Source organism: Pteropus medius, unplaced genomic scaffold, assembly GCF_902729225.1.
Source record: "Pteropus medius unplaced genomic scaffold, Ma_sr-lr_union100, whole genome shotgun sequence".
NCBI lineage: Eukaryota > Metazoa > Chordata > Mammalia > Chiroptera > Pteropodidae > Pteropus > Pteropus medius.
In genome coordinates, this window is record NW_024349227.1 from 1617933 (window position 1) to 1632708 (window position 14776).

Consider the following 14776-nt stretch of genomic DNA (forward strand, 5'->3'; position numbering starts at 1 on the left):
GACTCTCGATTCTGTTCCACTGGTCTCTGTGTCTGTTCTTCTTCCAGTACCATGCTGTTTTGATTGTAGTTGCTTTGTAGTATAATTTGAAGTCAGGCAGAGTGACACCTCCAGCCTCATTCTTTTTTCTCAGGATGGCTTTGGCAATTTGGGTTTTTTTGTGCTTCCATACAAATCTGATGATTTTTTGTTCTGTTTCTTTAAAAATGCCGATGGGATTTTGATGGGGATTGCATTAAATCTGTATAAAGCTTTAGGTAATAAGGTCATTTTAAGTATGTTAATTCTTCAAATTCAAGAAGATGGAATGTCTTTTCAATTTTTTGTATCTTCTTCGATTTCTTTTAATAGGATCTTACAGTTTTCATTACATAGGTCCTTCATATATTTTATTAGATTTATTCCTAGGTATTTTATTCTTTTTGTTGCAATTTTTTCACTTTTTCTGACACTTTATTATTAGAGTACAGGAATGCTATGAATTTTTGAACATTGATTTTGAATTTAGAAACTTTACTGTATTTGCTTATTTTTTCTAGTAGTGTTCTTGTGGAGTCTTTACGGTTTTCTATATAGAGAATCATATCCACGAATAGTGACAGTTTAATTTCTTCATTTTTTATTTGGATGCCTTTTATATCTTTCTCTTGCCTAATTACACTCGCTAGGACCTCCAATGTTATATTGAATAGCAGTGGTGATAGTGGATAGCATTGTCTTATTCCTGATCTTAGAGGTTTTTGGTTTTTCACCATTAAGTATAGTGTTGGCTGAGAGTTTGTCATATATGGCTTTTATTATGTTAAAGTACTTTCTATACCGGTTTTGTGAAGTGCTTTAATCATAAATGGATGCTGTATATTGTCGAAGGCTTTTTCTGCATCTATTGATATGATCATATGATTCTTATTTTTTAATTGTTTATGTGGCATATTACATTAATCTATTTGCATATGTTGAACCATCCCTATGCCCCTGGTATGAAGCCCACTTAATCATGGTGTATAATCTTTTTAATATGTTGCTGTATTCGGTTTGCTAGTATCTTATTTAGGATTTTTGCATCTGTGTTCATGAGAGATATTGGTCTTTAGTTTCTTTTTTGTGTGTTATCGTTACCAGGTTTTGGTATCAAGGTAATATTGGTTTCATAAAATGAGTTGGGAAGTATTGCCTTCTCTTTGATTTTTTGGACAAGTTTGAGGAAAATAGGTATTAAATCTCCTTTGAATGTTTGGTAGAATTCACTGGTGAAGCCATCTGGTCCTGGACTTTTACTTTTTGGTAGGTTTTGATGATCTTTCTAAGTACTTGTCCATTTCTTCTAGGTTATTAAATTTGGTTTTATATGTTTTTCATAGTATTCTTGTATGATCCTTTGTATTTCTGCGGTGTCTGTCGTAATTTGTCCTCTTTCATCCCTGATTTTGTTTATTTGTGTCCTTTCTCTTTTTTCTTTATTGAATCTAGCCAGGGGTTTGTCAATTTTATTAACCTTCTCAAAGAACCAGCTCTTTGTTGCATTTATCTTTTCTGTTGTATTTTTGTTTTCAATTTCATTTAATTCTGCTCTAATTTTGATTATTTCCTTAGGCTTCATTTGTTCTACTTTTTTAGTTTTTTAAGATGAAGCATTAGGCTGTTTCTTTGGTCTTGTTCTCGTTCTTTAAGATAGACCTGTAATGATACGAACTTTCCTCTTATTACCGCTTTGCCGTGTCCCAAAAGTTTTGATATGTTGTACTATAATTATCATTCATTTCTCTGTATCTCTTGATTTCTCTTTTTATTTCTCCTCTGACCCAGTCATTCTTAGCATGTTATTTAATCTCCATATATTTGTGGTTCTTCCTGCTTTCTTTTTACAGTTGATCTCTAGTTTCAAATCATTATGATCAGAGAATGTGGTAGGTATGATTTCAACCCTCTTTTATTTGTTGAGGCTATCTCTGTGTCCCAGTATGTGGTCAGTCCTTGAGAACGTTCCATGTGCACTGTGGTAGCTCTTATGCGCAGATTCCACACTCAGACGTGCTGGCGTGCAGTTTGGGTGTCTTTTGTTGCACTTTAGATGTTCAGCTTATTGTTGTTTCAAGGGGAGAGATCTAGGGACATCTCTCCGCCATGTTTCTGACATCATTCTCCTTTAGGTCTTTCTAAAGATGAACAGAAATACCTCTTTGGTAAATTCCTATGGTAGGAAGGAGTTGCCAAAAAATGGTCACTTGCAGTGGAAATCTAGGAAGTCTTCTTTGTATAATGCACAGACACTGGAACAGCGGTGCTGGCATCACAGTGCACGTGATAAAGGAGGGTCAGGGCAGGTAGATTGGGCAGACAGTGAAATATTTGATTGTCTGTTTCGTGCTGGGCATACCATGTTTGGTGTCTGGGATATAGTGGTTAGTTCAACAGACGTGTAATCAGGAAAAAGTAGATCAGATATCTGGCTCCGTTAACTACCTTTTGCCTTCATAGATCTACATACGTAGTTGGCTCTATGTTAGACACGACTTACATGTCTGCTTCTTACTTTGTTCTAAGTCCTTTCTGGGTATTCTTGATAAATAGATTTAGAAGAGTGTTACTACATATTCAGATTTCTATCATTGGTTTTGTTTGTTACTAAATATAGGTAATGCTGGGTATCATGACATATATACTTTATAAAATATTTAATTTTTGAAAAGATAATACTTACATATATCAGACTTAACTCAAAGATAGAAAGATACTATCCCCTGGTCATCAAGTTTTCCTCTGTATGTTCTTCTGCTTCTTACTTTTTTACTTAATTTGTATGTTAGAGATCTTTCATAAATGTGTATACAAATTTGTCTTTTAATGGTTAGACCTTTATTTATGTAACTTCTCCCCTACTGGTGGACATTTAGGCTGTTGCTTTTCTTTTTTTGCTATTACAAACTACTGCATCGGACATCATTGTACATACATATCTTTGGGATATATAAGGATATATTTCTAGAAAATTAATTTCTAGAAGCAAAATGGTTAGGTCAGAGGGTATATACATATTTTTTTTTGGTTGGCTAGTTTAGAATTTTGGCAGATATTGCCACATTTCCTCCAAAGAGGTAGCACTAATTTAAATTTCCACCAGTAGACATGAGTGGTGTTCAGGAGTGGTGTTTTTGCAGGTAATTTGTCTTTTCTTAACTTCTTCTGTCCTCTGGCTTGCAAAACAGAGTTTCTTATCCTAAGAGGTAGTGGCATGATGGGGACAACATTCCAGCTTTACTTTTTATTTATCTCATAATTGATTAGAATTGAATTCCTGACTCGGGGATTTTTTTCAACATACTAGTTAGTGTGAAACATTACAAAGATCAGAGGTTTTGGAATCCATGAGCTTTGGGTTCAAATGCTAGCCAAATTAATTCCTAACTGTGCCATCCCTACCTATTTGTCCTCTCTTGGAGGCTATTTCTTGATCTATAAAATATAACCAATAATACCACATGACAAAGTTATTGTGAAGATTAAATTAGACTACATATGTAAAATACCATAGTGTTTTCAAATAGTCTGCACTCAATAAATGTTCTTCCTGTCCTATAAATGTGACCAAAAAGCTAATGAAATCAATAGACTCATTCTAGACACAATTGCTCCTTCTCAGATTCTTAGCTCCCTTAAGTGTTGAGCGTTCCATGGCTCCCGACCATCCTGAGGGGCAGAGTTGGTCAGCCAGCCATGTGTTTTGTAGCTGTCATCATGGTAGGCCCTTGGGGATGGCTTTATTCAGTGTGCCTGCCCCTTTTCCTCACAGCCAACTGCTTAATTTCTCTGTCTCCATAGATGTCATTGTTCCTGAGAATGGAGAACCAGTGGGCACCAGAGAGATCAAATGCTGCATCCGACAGATCCAGGAACTCATCATCTCCCGGCTGAATCAGGCGGTGGCTAACAAGCTGATCAGCTCAGTGGATTACCTACGCGAGAGCTTCGTGGGAACCCTGGAGCGGTGTCTGCAGAGCCTAGAGAAGTCTCAGGATGTCTCAGTTCACATCACCAGTAATAATCTCAAACAGGTACTCAAAGAATGTTTAGGATGCCACATCATAGATAACACATGAAATAGAATCTACACATCAGCCCAACTTCAAGTTAGTCAACAGTTTTCTTTTCAACTTTTTGTTGATCTACTTAGAATTTTATTTTGTTTTCTTATCACTTGACCACTGCATATGGAGGGTGCTCGTGAACTGTACAATTGCAGTTTACATTGATGAGCAAGGAGAAAATGAAGGGGCCCAAATAGTCACAAAACAGATGATCAGCTTGCATTGACTCTGCACATATATTGAGGGATAAATTTGAGAACCATAAAACCAGACTATGTTCTTAGAGTAAATATCATTCATGGCATTTTTTTAAATAGCCACTCTATGCAGGGCATATTGATTTTCTTTCGTGTGTTCTCTTTCAGATCTTAAATGCCGCCTATCATGTTGAAGTCACATTTCACTCTGGGTCCTCAGTTACAAGGATGCTATGGGAGCAAATCAAACAGGTAGAGGTTACTTAGAGAAAAAAGTTTCAGCCCTTAGTTGGCTCAAGTGAATTATAGTCACTTAGTCACTCCGATAAATCGTGGGTATCTAGGATTTTCTATTACTGTGGGGTAGCCATTTGCCCTAGTTTGCTTGCCTGGGAGAATTCTGGTTTATGCCTATTCTGAAGTAATTATTAACAGTACCCCCTTTAACTCTTAAAAGTGGCGTGTTTAAATGATATTTTATGGAGCCATAAAACTCTGCTTCACTAGCTTCTTCATATTTCTTTGTCTCAACCTAAATGTTTTCTAAGAACCAGGCTTTGTTGCCAGAGGCCATGAGTATGGTTCCTTTTCTGGAATTTGATCTAGCTCTTATACAAAGTTATTTACTGACTTAACAAAGGGATTTATAAGGTACTTCCTGGCACTAGATGTAACATATTGAGAGTTTGTAAGCACATAGACTAGGCCTCATGTTCTTTAATGCTTTCGTTTGGGCTGAGCCCTGATTTTGAGGTAGATGGAATTGGAGAGGAGTCTCGGCCTTCATATGGCTCCTGTCTTAACAGTGGATAACCTGGAGAGGGAAGGTATTGGTTCTTTCTACTGATTTCTGTCTCCCATCCCTTAATGTTCTCACTGTCCTTGTCTTGGCAGATCATCCAGCGTATCACATGGGTGAGCCCACCTGCCATCACACTAGAATGGAAGAGGAAGGTGGCCCAGGAAGCCATTGAGAGCCTCAGTGCCTCCAAGTTGGCCAAAAGCATTTGCAGCCAGTTCCGGACTCGGCTCAATAGTTCTCACGAGGCTTTTGCAGCCTCCTTGCGGCAGGTGGGTATGTGTGAAAGGAGATACAGCTGGATCAAGCAAAGAAGAACCTCATATATTGGGGAATATTTTACTCTCTGCTTTCCACATCATTTTTAAAAATCAATATATTTTCTTTCTATTCTGTTAAAGGATAATATGTCACAGGAAATTTCATAAATGAATTTTTCACATGGTTATTTTTCTATTCTAACTATAGGGAAAATTCAGGGAGTCAGTTAATTTCTCCCCATTTCATTGAAGAATGAAAATTGAGGGGCAGGAATTTTATATTAAGTTTATATAGTATTTTAGGACTGATTGACAATCCCAATTTACAGTTATGTGATGTCTGCGTGTCCCTTTGGTGTGTGTGTGTACATGCCTGTGTATGCATGTATGTGCATGTGTTTGTGTTTGTGTTGGGGAGGGTGGGTAGATGTGATACGCATCAGGAGGAAAAATTATTACTAGGTGAGAGCCCACTATGACCAATCTCTGAGCTAAATATGTTATGTACATCTTATTCTCACAGTTATCCTTATGAGGCAGATATTATTATCCCTGTATAACAGAGGAGGAAGCCAGAGCCAGGGACTTGATATCGTCATGTCTTTTTTCTGTGTCCTCTCAGCTGGAAGCTGGCCACTCAGGTCGGTTGGAGAAAACTGAAGATCTATGGCTGAAGGTTCGGAAAGATCACGCCCCACGCCTGGCCCGCCTTTCTCTGGAGAGCCGTTCTTTACAGGATGTCTTGCTGCATCGTGAGTCCTTGTTTTTTCACAAGTAAATTAGAAGAGCCTTCTGGATACCTGACATTCTCATGTTCAGCCTGGAGAATCCAATCACTCCTGATGTGTTTTTGAATTCCTAAAGTGTGTTTGGTCCTGCTATTTATATAGTTCAAATAACAGGACCAAAGTTTGTTTAAATCAGACCAGTTAGTTTAGAATGACATCAGAATTCTACCCATCTCCCCATGAAATTAAGACTTCCTGCCTCTAGGCAGGTCCATGGCTAAGAATCTTAAGGAGGTTGCCCAGCAAGTTCCCATCCTGCCTGCCTTATCTCTGTCTCTGTACCTTGTAGGTAAACCTAAACTGGGACAGGAACTGGGCCGGGGCCAGTATGGTGTGGTATACCTATGTGACAACTGGGGGGGACACTTCCCTTGTGCCCTGAAGTCAGTTGTTCCTCCAGATGAGAAGCACTGGAATGACCTGGCTTTGGAGTTTCACTATATGAGGTGGGTCGCGTCTCATTCGCCTTTGGGAAAAGATCCAGGGAAGCCAAAGCCTGGCATAAATTCTGTACCAAGAGCTATAAGCATGCCTGTCTCTCCACACCTAGGTCTCAGATGTTTAAGACCAGTGTTTCTGCGCTGGCTCAGAACTGTGCTATCTTCACGGCCTTTTCTGTGTTTGCTTGCCCTTTCCTCACCATCCTAATTTCTCAAACTCATCCTACCGTTTGACTTTCTTCCTTAGTGCTTAAGGCTTATCCATTTTTAGATTGCATAATTCTTCATCCTTGCTCAAGAGGCTATTCTCTTTGCCCTCTCTCTGTACTGAGGGCCATCACCTGTGGACCTGGACTAGGCTTGGTCTCAAGGTGGTTCCTTCCCACGTGTGGCATGCTGTGCATTGTAGCCTAGACCTTTCTCCTTCCCATCAGGTCTCTGCCAAAGCATGAGCGATTGGTAGATCTCCATGGTTCTGTCATCGACTATAACTACGGTGGTGGCTCCAGCATTGCTGTGCTGCTTATTATGGAGCGGCTACACCGGGACCTCTACACTGGGCTAAAGGTGAGGCAAAGCGAGGACAGAGTGAAATCCAGCTCTCAGCTAGATCTGCAGGTTTCTTTCTGGTGTTTTATCCTTTCTTGTTTGTTCAGAGCTTCTAGCTTTTATAGACATAGTTGGAGTAATCAAGCTTTATTACTTTTGTTTCCAAAAAACCTTAAAAATATTTCAATCTATTTTTTGGCCCAGTTCACATCTAGAGTACTTTTACCTCCTGTGGTAGTGGGAAAGAACTAGAAAAGCTTTCTGTAACTCCACTGTTCTCGTTTTTTCCTGTCAATGGGTAAAGCCAGTTTTTGTTTTTCAGTCAACACATATTTATTAGTGACAACTTTGGATAAGGCCCTATATTGAGCAACATAAAGGGGTGCCAAAAGTGTAATTGCCAGAAGCTTTTAAGGAAATTATAGTCAGTGAATGTTTCATGAAGATGTAGTGTTTGAGTTTGATAAGTACATCGTGGTGGATAAAATTTGGGCAACTGGAAAGAAGAGGCCATTCCAGGGGGAGGAAATAGCATAATGGCAATAGCACTGGAAGGCCAATAAGGACACTAGTTGTGTTGGAGCAGCTGGTTCATTGGGGAATTGTTGGGGAGGATGGCATAATGTGCAAAAAAATGTTGCAGACAAATTATAGAGGATAAAAGTGTTAAGATTTTCCATAGAATTCAAATTCTGTTACAGACTATGAGAAGTCATTGAAAGATTTTATTTGGGTGAAGGTGAAATACCCTCAGTTGGATGTTAAGTTTCTCTCATCTAAAATAACTACCAAAAAGGAAATAGAGCGGTTACTTTTGTTCTCTATGCTGGAGCTGAGTAGAATTGGGGAAAAGGTAACTCCACAGCATCTAGGTAGGTCCTTTCTTACAGATTTCTCTTATACCAGTTTATATGGAAGCTTCCAGAAGTAGAACAAAGGAAGCCTTAGAAATGCTTGCAAGAGTCATGAGAAATCAGTATGATGAAGGAAATTATACCAAGTGGTTTTCCCTCTTTGTTTCAGAGGAGTTAAGCTCCACTTTCTCTGATGCTTCCCCCTCAGGTGGGCTAGATTACCCTACCTGAGCTTTTTGCTGAGTGATGTAACATTCTCCAGACTTCAGGAGACCCTTAATTGGAGGCTTGGTAGAAGTAAGATGAGTGACTTTGGTGTTTAAATCCATAAAACCCAAACTGGCCAAACTGGGCCTACAAAGCAATGGATCTGGCTGAGGGACCTAGAAATACTTACTTCGAGCCTCAAGGACAGTTCCAGAGTTTGTTTACGGGTTAGAACGAGCTCCTGCTTTTAGTCGTGGAGTTGCATCTCTCTTAGTCACATTCGAGGATTCTGCAGCTGGCCTAAGTGCAGCCTCCAAGGGATTTTATCTGGCCTGTATAGCTCACCATTCCTTGCTTTTCTTCTGCTTCCCTCTCCTAACTGCTTTCCTCTTCCCTTTTTTTCCATCTACTTTTCTGTCTTGTGTACCCTAGTGAAGTCAGTCTTTCATTACTCCACGTGGAGCCCTTAGTTGGTGTAAGCAAGGTGGATTGAGAAGTTGTCTTGTTAGTGACAAGCAAGCTCTTTTGTCTCCTCAAGGCTGGGCTGACCCTGGAGACACGTTTGCAGATAGCACTAGATGTGGTGGAAGGAATTCGCTTCCTGCACAGCCAGGGACTTGTCCACCGTGATATCAAACTAAAAAACGTGCTGGTAAGTAAGAGCTTATTCCCCAAAATAACACAACACCTCTGTGGGTTAAGTGACCTTTAGAAGGCACGTGTAAGTTTAGCCACAGGAAAAGAATGGTGGGCAAGTAATACAGTTAACAGCAGAGTGGACGGATAGTGAAACTTAAGGAGGATTGGCATCACAGACCCAATTTATATTGCTTAAGGTTTTTTTTCTCCCAACACTTGAAAAAATTTAAACTTACAGAAAAGTTAATAGAGTGGTACAATGAAAGCCCATATACCGTTCACCCAGACTCATAGTCTCTCTTTTTTCCTAGTGTAGTCTCTGTGTCTGTGTCTCTGTCTCTCTGTCCCCCTCTCCCCACTCCCTCTCCACACACACACACTTTTTTACTGAACTGTACAAAAGTTGCAGATAGCATGTCACTCCTAAATGCAGACATACCTCGTTTTATTTCACATTGCTTAATACACTTCACAGATACTGTGTTTTTTGCAAATTGAAGATTTGTGGCAACTCTGCATTGAGCAAGTCTGTTGGTGCCTTTTTTCCAACAACATCTGCTCACTTTGTGTCTCTGGGTCACATTTTGGTAATTTTCTTTTTTTTTTTTTTTACATTTTGGTAATTCTTGCAATATTTCAAACTTTTTCATTTTTTTTATATTTGTTATGGTGATCTATGATCAGTGATCTTTGATATTGCTCCTGTAATTGTTTTGGGGCACCACAAACTATGCCCATATAAGATGGCAAACTTGATCTATAAATGTGTGTGTTCTGACAGCTCCATTGACCAGCCATTCTCTCTTTCTCTCCCTCTCCTCGGCATCCCGATTTCCTGAGACACAACAATATTGAAATTAGGCTAAGTAATAAACTCACAATGGCCTCAAAGTGTTCAAGTGAAAGGAAGAGTTGCACATCTCTCACTCTAAATCAAAAGCTAGAAATGCTTAAACTTAGTGAGGAAGACACATTGAAAGCCAAGATAGGCCAAAAGCTAGGCATCTTGCGCCAAGCAATTAGCCAAGTTGTGAATGCAAAGGAAAAGTTCTTGAAGGAAATTAAAAGTACTACTCCAGTGAACACACGAATGATAAGAAGTCCAAACAGCCTTATTGCTGATTTGGAGAAAGTTTTAGTGGTCTGGATGGAAGATCAAACCAGCCACAACATTCCCTTAAGCCAAAGCCTAATCCAGAGCAAGGCCCTAACTCTCTTCAATTCTGTGAAGGCTGAGAGAGGTGAGGAAGCTGCAGAAGAAAAGTTTGAAGCTAGCAGAGGTTCATGAGTTTTAAGGAAAGAAGCTGTCCCCATAACATCAAAGTGTAAGGTGAAGAAGCCAGTGTTGATGTAGAAGCTTCAGGACATCATCCAGAAAATCTGGCTAAGATAATTAACAAAGGTGGCTGCACTAAACAACAGATTTTCAGTGTAGATGAAATAACCTTCAATTGGAAGAAGATGTCATTTAGAATTTTTATTGTTAGGAAAAGTCATGCCTAGCTCCAGAACTTCAAAGGACAGGCTGACTCTCTTGTTAGGGGCTAATGTAGCTGGTGACTTTTAAGTTGAAGTCAGTGTTCATTTACCATTCTGAAAATCCTAGGGCCCTTAAGAATTATGCTGAATAGTCCATGGCCATGCCACCCTGAAGAAGCCCGATTCCGTCTGATCTTGGAAGCTAAGCAGGGTCGGGCCTGGTTAGTATTTGGATGGGAGACCACCTAGCTAGACCAGGTGCTGTAGGCATAAAAAATAAAAAATAAGGGATTGTAAGCTGACAGGGTCCTTGCAATCTGTGAGGTCAAGCAAGGGTTGCCTCGCCAAAAAAAAAAAAGAATTATGCTAAATATACTCTGCTTGTGCTCTATAAGTGGAACAAGAAAGCCTTGTTTACAACATCTGTTTACAACATGGTTTGCTGAGTATTTTAAGCCCACTGTTGAGATCTACTGCTCAGAAAAAATATTCTTTCAAAATATTACAGCTCACTGGCAATACACCTGGTCACCCAAGAGCTCTGATGGAGATGTACAATGAGATTATTGTTGTTTTCGTGTCTGCCAACACATCCATTCTACAGCCCATGGACCAAGGAGTAATTTCAAAGTCTTATTATTTAAGAAATACATTTCGTAAGGCAATAGCTGCCGTAGATAGTGATTCCTCCCATCATCTGAGCAAAGTAAATTGAAAACTTGAAAAGGAGTCACCATTCTAGATGCAATTAAGAACATTTGTTATTCATGGAAGAGTTAAAATAGCAACACTAACAGGAGTGTAAAAGATTTGATTCCAACTCTCATGGATAACTTTGAGGGTTCAAAACTTCAGTGGAGAAATTAGAATTGGAGGTTGAAGATGTGACTGAATTGCTGCCATCTCATGATAAAATTTTAATGGGTGAGGAGTTGCTTCTTATGGATGAGCAAAGAAAGTGGTTTCTTGTCATGGAATCTACTCCTGGTGAAGAAGCCATGAAGATTTAGAATATTACATAAACTTAATTGTTAAAGCAGCAGCAGGGTTTGAGAGGATTGACTTCAGTTTTGAAAAAAGTTCTACTGTGGGTAAAATGCTACAAACAGCATCCCATGCTACAGAGAAATCATTGGTTAAAGGAAGAGTGAATCGATGTGGCAAAGTTCACCGTTGTCTTATTTTAAGAAATTACCATAGTCACCCCAGTCTTCAGCAGCTCCCAACCTGATCAGTCTGCAGCCATCAACATCAAGGCAAGACCCTCCTCCACCAGCAAAAAAATTATGACTCACTGAAGTCTCAGATAATGATTAGCATTTTTTTAGCAATGATGTACTTTTTAATTAAGGTATACACATTATTTTCTTGCATTATACTTAATAGACTATAGTATAAACATAACTTTTATATGCACTGGAAAACCAAAAAATCCATGCAACCCACTTTATTGCAATATGGACTTTCTAGTGGTATTCTGGGACTGAACCTGCAACATCTCTGAGGTCTGCCTGTGCTTCAGCTTATATCTCCTAAGAAAAAGGACATTCTTCTAAAGTGCCATTATCATACCCAAGAAATTTAACATTGATACAATACTATTGGTTAATATACTGTCTGTATCAACATTTTCCAATTGTCCCAAATATGTCCAGTTATCCCAGGTGTGGTCAGATTATTTGTTCAATCCAAGATCCAACCCAAGGATCTTTCTGTCGACATGTTTCTTTAGCCTCCTTTAATCTAGAATTGTCCTGCCTTTTTTTGCTTTTGTGACATTGATATTTTTAGATTCCAGGTCTTATTATTGTTTAGGGTTTGATCAGAGGTCCTGAATGAGGGCCGAGATGGATAAATGCACCTTAAAAGAGAAGATAGTCATGAACCCACCAGTCCTATTATCTAAATTACAAACAATCTTTTGACATGCTCCTTTTGAAAATATATTAGATTATCACTGAGGTGTTCCTGGCAATACTTAAATCATGTATAAAGATGCAGCAGTTTTGGGAAAGGAAAGGTCTTCCTAAATATATAGGCTGAAACCTAAGAGGCTTATTAATAACCAAATGAGACACAGATTTATCCTCTTGAACCTTTAGGAAAGGAAACCACAGGGAATTCAAGAAACTCGCCTCAGCTGAGCAAAGGACTTTCTTAGCAGCTTTCTGACCTGGAGTCTGAGGTCAGAGGAAAATAATCAGGAACTAAGATACTTTCCTTAGTGTTTTTAACTTATTTGTTCTTTCAAGATATGTTGAGTTCCTGATAGTTTCAGGCAAGTGCTGGGAATCCAAAGATGAAAAAGGCAGTCCTTGCTATCAGGCTTACAGTCTGTCTGGGCAGAAGACAGTGGTAGGAACGAATCTGGAGGCGAGATTATAGATACCTACCTGTGAGTTTGGGGATGCAACTCTCTGCAGGACCAGACACAAGGTGACTCTTGCCCTGCTTTGTTGGCAGTTGGACAAGCAGAACCGTGCCAAGATCACTGACTTAGGATTCTGCAAGCCAGAGGCCATGATGTCAGGCAGTATTGTGGGGACACCAATCCATATGGCCCCTGAACTCTTCACAGGTAAGCGGAGGGCATGGAGTGGGCTTGGGCAGGGCTCTGTGCCGTAACCCTGAGTGCTACCCCTTGAGCTAAGAGTTATATTTACAAGTACTACTGGCAGATCTGGCACAGGCAAGGGAGAAAACAGAACAGGAAACCTAAGACAAGTAGGAGGAAAAATGAAGAGGTAAAGGAGTCAGCAACTATTCTTTTGGTTGTCTCTCTGGGCTATTAGTGTAGTAATTGCCATAATTAACCAATTATTTAATCATAAAGTATTGATTGAATAGTTCCTATGAAATAGGAGTTGTCCTTATCATTAAAGAAGTTACAAATGACAGACATATTAATAGAGGTAAAATAACTAGGAAGCAGTATAAGACAATGTATATAATTAAGTGCTAATTAAATGCTACATAATGCAATGTTGGCGTTCAAAGAAGGGATAAACGAAGGTTGAATGATTGATAGTTTTATGGTACAGGTGAGCTTTTAGGTAGAACTTGAGTCAGATCTGGAAAAATTGGTGAGAAGGGAATTCATTTATTAAATATATTCTTTGAGCTAGATAATGTATATTTTTACATATATTTTATCTCATTTAATCTTCACTACAATTCTGTGGTGATGCTGATGCATTTTTATGTCCATACCATGGATGAAGTTGAGTCAAGGCCAGATTGCTGAAGAAACTACCTCAGAACACTGATCTAGAAGTCATGGAGCTGGAATTGGAATCCAGCTCTTTCTGTCTCTACAGTTTAACCATGAAGGAAAGAAAATTCTGGAAGCTGGAGAATGGGAAATGTGAGGAAAATTGCAGAATAGAAATAAGCATGACAGGAAGGAAATCCATTTGGGGAATAATAGGCAAACCAGGTTGGAGATAAAATACATTGAGCTTGAAATTCATGCAGAGGAGTGAAGGCTTAATGTGGAAGAATTAAGATGCTATTGATTGAGCTTTTGAGGAGGTAGGGAATGAAAAATGTTTGTGGAAGATCTGCTTACAGCAGTAGCGAGAGGGGACTTGCATGGCAAGAACCAAGGTAGAGAAATAGCGGGGGTAGTCTCCAGGATTAGGTTGGTGGTAGTGCTGAAACAAACAAAAAGTGACATTTTGAGATAATTCAGAGGAAGAACAGGCAAGATACTGTTATTAACTTGATTCAGATGATGAACAGAAAAGAATAACTCAGCGATGACTCCAAGGGTTTGAGCCTGAGTGGATGGAGGAGGGTTGTATTATTATTGAAAAGGTAACCATAGTATTGGTAAGAGTTAAATTAGCAGTATATTTGGATTTCTGTCATCAGCCTCATGCCCAGGTCTTCCCCTAACCCTTCACTGAGTGGTACTCATAAGAATTAGGAGTTAGCTGGAGAGCTGTAGTCCTACCCACGTAGGAACGAAGTACACAGTCATCATTTTTCTTTCTCTAGATTTCCTTTTTTTTAAAAAAATTTCTGTTCCCAGTGCTATTATTTTATTTTGGCTACTTTATATTTAGATTCCTTTGATTGTTTCTACTACAGTCCATCCTATTGCTGTCAGAATAGTCTTTCTAAAATACTTGCATGTCACCTCTTGCTCTAAAACATAAATGACTTCCTGCTGTCTCCTGAATCCACTCTTCTGTCTGACTTTAAAAACCTTTATATTCTGGTTCCAACCTCTCTATCCACCTGTATTTCCCAACTTTTTTTCTGTAATATAACTTTTCAGGATTAATCTTTTTGACTCTTCCATTGAATTAAAAGGCCTGTTTTCCTTCTCCTTTGTCAAGTTCTAGTCTTGGCTCTCAAACTCTAGCTTTGACTTTCAGTGGCATAGTTTTTTGTATTATAAAATGGACATTATGAATATGTCTTGCCTGAATGTGTCTTGCCTAACAGGGTTGTTACAAGAGATAATAGATATTA

General features: G+C 39.0%; 1 protein-coding gene and 1 pseudogene across 2 annotated transcripts in view; both read left to right on the forward strand.

Annotated features, from left to right (window-relative positions):
- Positions 1 to 14776, forward strand: part of DSTYK (dual serine/threonine and tyrosine protein kinase) — a 49470-nt gene that overhangs the window by 29607 nt on the left and 5087 nt on the right. The window contains exons 4-11 of one of the 2 annotated variants that reach the window (XM_039881784.1): positions 3820 to 4052; positions 4451 to 4534; positions 5177 to 5353; positions 5964 to 6093; positions 6419 to 6575; positions 7004 to 7136; positions 8718 to 8831; positions 12761 to 12875. In XM_039881784.1, the coding sequence (XP_039737718.1) occupies positions 3820 to 4052; positions 4451 to 4534; positions 5177 to 5353; positions 5964 to 6093; positions 6419 to 6575; positions 7004 to 7136; positions 8718 to 8831; positions 12761 to 12875 (1143 nt within the window). The remainder of the gene's footprint in view (positions 1 to 3819; positions 4053 to 4450; positions 4535 to 5176; positions 5354 to 5963; positions 6094 to 6418; positions 6576 to 7003; positions 7137 to 8717; positions 8832 to 12760; positions 12876 to 14776) is intronic. The other variant, XM_039881785.1, reaches the window with a different exon arrangement.
- On the forward strand, positions 10449 to 10567 carry LOC120618021 (uncharacterized; annotated as a pseudogene).